Here is a 6,000-nt window from a genome sequence, read left to right on the forward strand (position 1 = left end):
AAAGGTGTACTCTCATATATTTTGTGTGACCAATTATCCGTTAACCTATCTTCAACTGACTGTGAGTGGACTATGTGTAACCTCAATCTCTGTTTCTTCTCTCAGCTGAAGAATGGCAACATCCACTACATCTCAGATGCGGGCGTTGGGGGGAAGGTGGAGCGCACCGTGGGAGACGTAGTGCTGTCAGACGGCCAGTGGCACACGCTCCAGCTGGTCAAGAACGGCTCAGCCACAGTGCTCCAGGTAGACAGCAACCACGCGAGGGTCATCCAGCACGCCACCCAGGACTTTGGAGGTCTCAGTGTTTTAACCTTTTCCCTTGGAGGGATCCCACCTGGACCTGCTCAGCAGAAAACTGCAGCAGGTTAGCCTCGACAGTGTATTTAAAATGTGTTTGGGTTGGAAAGGAGGGAAGTCATTTCTGTCTATAATTGAGTAGTCTTGCATAGCCAGACCTGTCTCCACACTTTGTTTTAGCACTGTGCCAGCTCTGGAGAAAGGTCTGGCTGAACCCATTCTCATTCTGGTATCACAATCGTCTTGGGCAGCGCTAAGCCCAGAATGCAGCAAAAATAGTGTCGGAAGACAGCGGAAGGGAGGACAATTCTAAATCAAGATAGCCAATGGCAGGCTTATACCCAAAGCCTATTTCTCTGAGCCAGACATATAATTGCTAAAAATCTAATTAGCTGGCTTGTGACTGGAAGGTCACAAGTTTGAGTGGCAGGAAAAATCAGGACAGTGATTTCTCCTCCCTCATTACCACAACTGAGAGATCCTTGAGCTCCTTAACCCCAACTGTTCCTGACACAAATATTTGAGATATTTTTTCAGTGTACAAAGAATTTTTCAATGTAGTTCCAATTCAGAGTACATAATGTATGTGATGGGAATGGGCCACGTTCAGTTTCATCAGACAGTTTTAGTGTCCTGTGATATTCTAAAATACTTTCCCAGAAGTTATCCTACTCTTTCAATAAAACATTTCATTGGGACCCACTAGATTTTTGTAATGTTTCGACAAGACATTTGCTAGAAATCTCAGTTTAGATATTGCCCTCTCCAGACCTATGACAGTCAAACCCTTGTTGCATGTACACTATTCATATGAACATATGAACATACATGTGTATTTACTTGCTGTGTCAAACACACGCCTAAGCTTTCAAAATCTGGTGTTTGACCAAGAAGCTCACCCTTTCTTTACCCACTGTAAATTACTAATGCAGCATGTTATGGAAACATTTTCTATATACAACAGGTTTGTGCCAATGCACATACTGTACATATGTGTGATGGAGCACTCATGAGCTTATGAGCCCTTATAAATCCAGTACATATGTTTTTTTCCCCAAATGAATTAGTAGTCTGCTGTGCAAACTGTTGACCATATTTGGTGGCCATCCAATGAGCTCTGGTCTGAAATCTGTTTCTATTTGACACTGCTGAGATTTACCTGCTATGAATTTACTGTAGCTGAGTAAATGTTTTTTTTTATCACAGTATCATTTATGGACAAAATAACTAATATTGATTTAATTTGACTTTGTCTTGGAGCGCCTGTCTCTGAGGACTTTTGGTGTTTTTGTCTTATTTCCATGAACTCTCATTTTAGTTTAGACTTAAATCACAGATCAGATGTCCTTGAGCATGAGTTAAGAACAGTTTGTAAAAGGTGAAAGAGAGGGTTTCCAGAGGGAGGTAATGCAACACAGTAAATTTCAGAATTTCAAGGGAGGGAAAAACTAACCTAATACTATGGACTAATATGGTAAAAATTGGCGATTTTAAAGATTTGTTGACCTTTTTTATACACGAACCAGGTCATTTATAAAACAAGCATTTTCTCAGCATGCAGATCTGTGCCTGTTAACCAACCCTTACCTCAATGTGTGTCTGAACAGTCGTGTTCTGTTGTGTACTCACTTTTCAAGAGCTAATGAAAAGACACAAATGGATTTAATCTGCACTGGGATAAATTCAATAAAAATCTATTTACATCGGTGAGGCAGTGCTGTTGGGCAACACAAGAAGCAAAAGATTGAATTAGACACAGAGACATTCATCCAACCCAGATGTATGTCTTGAAGCTATAATGGCTCTGATGATGGATTCTCTGTTAGAAGATATTTCATGTTTCTCTCAAATTGGCCAGCGATTGAATTGGCCCATTTTAGAATATATATATTTTAGAAGGAAATTTCACTTTTTTTGTCCGAAGCTTGAACCAATTACCCGTCTAAACAAAATTCCTTAGCTCTGATTATGGCTCCCAATTCCTGTTATTTACAAAGAAGCAATCCAGTCGACAGACATTTGAAAACCCATCAGTCTGGTGGCAATCGGAAATGAATCCCCTCCAGGCCACTCGTATGCCCTTGTTAGCTGCTGATAGCTGGTTCTTGTTTTCTGAAGCAGTTTTCTCTCTGATTTATTTGCAGGTTTTGACGGCTGCTTGGCCTATGTGAAGTACAATGGGGAGAACCTGCCATTTACGGAAGAACACAGCCTTGTCACCTTAACTAAGACGAGTTCGTCTGTTAAGATCGGCTGCAGGGGTCCCAACCTGTGTGAGAGCAGCCCATGCTGGGATGGTTTGATGTGCGTCAACCAATGGTACACGTACCAGTGTGTCCCGCCTGGTGACTGTGCCTCTAATCCCTGCCAGAACCATGGCAGCTGTGTGCCGGACCCCCGCTCAGGTTTCACCTGTGTCTGTTCCGAGTTCTACACAGGCAAGACTTGTGAGACATTGGTGGCTTGTCTGGGTGCCCAGTGCCCTCAGGGCACTGTCTGCAAGACAGCCAACAACGGCGGATTTGTCTGCAGCCCAAGCCCCACAGCAGAAACTATGGTCCTTCCCATCTGGGCGGTGCCTGCTATTGTTGGCAGTTGTGCCACTGTCCTTGCCTTGGTGGTGCTCAGTCTCATCCTGTGCAACCACTGCAAGGGCCGCAACAAAACCAAAGTGCCAAAAGAACCCAAGGAGAAGAAACCCAAGGAGAAGAAGAAGAAGAAAAAGAAAAAGGGTAGTGAGAATGTTGCATTCGATGACCCAGATAACATACCTCCATATGGAGATGACATGACAGTACGGAAGCAACCAGAAGGGAACCCCAAACCAGACATTATTGAGAGGGAGAACCCTTATCTTATCTATGATGAAACAGACATTCCCCACAACAATGAGACCGTCCCCAGTGCTCCCTGCGCCCCCTGTAATGGCCCAGAGGCAGATATTGAACACTATGATATAGACAATGCCAGCAGTATCGCCCCTTCAGATGCAGACATCATCCAACACTACAAGCAGTTCCGCAGCCACACGCCCAAGTTCTCTATCCAGAGACACAGCCCGCTGGGCTTCGCCAGACAGTCTCCTTTACCCCTTGGAGCAACAAGCTACACCTACCAGCCTCAGTATACCCAAGCACTACGGTCCACCCCACTCAGCCACTCCCACTCAGCGTGCCCCACCCCAAACCCTCTCTCCAGGCACTCCCCAGCTCCATTCACCAAGCCCTCCTCCTTTTACAGAAACACTCCAACCAGAGAACTGAACCTGGCTCGCCGTGAGGGCAGCCCACTGGACCTGCACAATGACATGTGCCAGCCACCACCCATGTTTAACTATGCCACCCGGCTGGGGAGGCGGAGCAAGAGTCCGCAGACCATGGCCAGCCACGGCCACACCTCCAGACCTGGCAGTCGGCTCAAGCAGCCGATCGAGCAGATCCCCCTGGAGACGGGGCCTCCTGTGGGACTATCCATCGAGGAAGTGGAGCGGCTGAACACTCCACGCCCACGCAACCCCAGCATCTGCAGCGCAGACCACGGGCGCTCCAGCTCTGAGGAGGACTGCCGCAGGCCGCTTTCAAGGGTCCGCAACCCCGCTGATGGCATCCCTGCCCCAGAGTCCTCTTCAGAAAGTGACTCACATGACTCCTTCACCTGCTCAGAGATGGAGTATGAACGGGACAAGCCAGTGTCTTATAGTTCCCGAGTTCCCAAGCTCTCGCAAGTCAACGAGTCAGACGCTGATGATGAGGACTATGGTGGGAGGCTCAAACAGAGGCGGTACTCGAGCCGGAGGGCAGAAGGTGGGCCTGGCGTTGCTCAGATGCCCCCTACTGACCAGCACTACACCCTGCCCCACAGACTGGGCCAGCAAGCTGGGGGCTTCAACTGGGACAATCTGTTGAACTGGGGCCCTGGCTTTGGACATTATGTAGACGTGTTCAAGGACTTAGCCTTGCTTCCCGAGAACGCAGCAGCAAAAGACATTGAAATGAACAGTGGGGATGGCTCTGTGACCATTCTAAACGAAGGAGAAGCTGAGCAATATGTATGAGACTATTTATTACAATGTTGTAGAATATGGTGATGTTCTCCATTTTGAAAAGAAAAAAAAGACAAAGGAAGACTGTATATTTCAAGAGAACATTGGACTACATGTTTTTTGCATTATTCAAAATTATAAGACGACTTTCAATGCAGTAAGGCAGAGCAATGGCACCTGTGACATGACAGATTTGGTCAGTAGCCACCTTGGAATAGTTTACCAGTCTTTTCCAGGTCCAAATTCAACTGTACAATCATGCATTCATCTCTCTGAGGACTCATTACAATGTATCCATTGACACTGAATGGTTCAAAAAAAGAGAAAATAGAAATCCATGTCTGAATTCCATTTAGTAACTGCAAAGCTCCATTCATGTTATCTTGATCAAACATTTCTGTTTTTTATTACCAATATTGCCTCTCCTTTCCAAAAACTTCTACTTCTTCACAGTTGAGAGATAAGAGGGTAGATAATATTAACACTCACAGGAAGAGAATTCCAACGGGCCTTTGAGTAAAAGAAAACTCCCAGTCAATTTTTAATTTACTTAAAAGGAAGCATGTGTATTTGATCTGACTGCACCTGTAGGTGACAGGACACAGACCTCTGTGTGAAAGTAAGTACACCGTTTTCCTCGCACGGTATGGCAGACCCCACCAATGTTATTATCCCTTTTCTCTCTGTCTGTCTTTGCCCTGGTGTGTTTTCTCACAGAAGACTGGCTAAACGCTCCAAGAGTGAGGATTAAACAAGTCCCCTGCCTTACAGACATTTGAGGATTTCAGTACAGGGGAGGACTTTTCCTCTTCTGTTTTTCTGGTCTAAGTTCAGTAGAAGAGGAGGTTTTGCGGGGATAGTGATGTTTGTCAAAATTGCTTTAGCATTTTCTGACCAACCAAGTGTTTTTCAGGCGATGATGATGATGTGTGGATCCTATAAACATGACCCCAACTAAAACACTATGAACTTGTGTAAATTTTTTTAATTCATGTGAAATCATGGAGTCATTTGTTGTTGGTGTCCTTGTCCATTATTTTGACATGTATGGTTTCTACATTTTTGTACTGTTTATTAACTTAAATTACTTAAGCTGTGTTTTTATGGATATTTTCATATGCTGAAATGTATGTTCTTACTTTCGGGGAAAGTAAGATTGAAGACTTATTTTTTACATTTGTTACATATGTAACATCAGTATTTTCCACTTTTGATAAAACTATAACATGCTGTATGCTTTGTACCTGTAAAAAGCCAATAACAGAATAAAAACAGTATTTATTTAAAAGCTGCTTTAGAAACGTCTTCTTTCCTGAAGTGGTAAGCAACTGATTTAGATGCAAGTAAGTGTTGGTAGTTTTTAAAATATTGTCACCTTCAAGCTGCGATTTACTCCCACTCCAAATCATTTGGTCGTACGGCTTTCTATATTCAAAGCTCACTGTGTGCAGTCTTTAAATAATACTGGGTTTGAACAAAACATTTAAAAAGGCATTTCAGGACCCAAATGAAACTGAACCACCTCGCTCACAGCCAAGCAAAACATCAAGTGGACTCTGCGACGCAGGGCCCTATATTGCTTTCAACAATTATTTACATCTGGCTTATTGAGCAGAACCCCTTTTTTTGTCATAGCTCAGTGATTCGGAATGCAACAT

The 6,000-nt window shown here is 44.2% G+C and overlaps 1 protein-coding gene across 1 annotated transcript in view; it reads left to right on the plus strand.

Annotated features, from left to right (window-relative positions):
* The window catches only part of LOC123957556 (protocadherin Fat 4), a 102,697-nt gene extending 97,098 nt beyond the window's left edge, over window positions 1-5,599 (plus strand). Inside the window, exons 16-17 of the mRNA XM_046030437.1 lie at window positions 106-367; window positions 2,445-5,599. Of these exons, the coding sequence (XP_045886393.1) occupies window positions 106-367; window positions 2,445-4,354 (2,172 nt within the window). The 3' untranslated portion in view covers window positions 4,355-5,599. The remainder of the gene's footprint in view (window positions 1-105; window positions 368-2,444) is intronic.
* The last annotated feature ends 401 nt before the right edge of the window (window positions 5,600-6,000 follow it).

Source organism: Micropterus dolomieu, linkage group LG19 (genome assembly GCF_021292245.1).
Source record: "Micropterus dolomieu isolate WLL.071019.BEF.003 ecotype Adirondacks linkage group LG19, ASM2129224v1, whole genome shotgun sequence".
NCBI lineage: Eukaryota > Metazoa > Chordata > Actinopteri > Centrarchiformes > Centrarchidae > Micropterus > Micropterus dolomieu.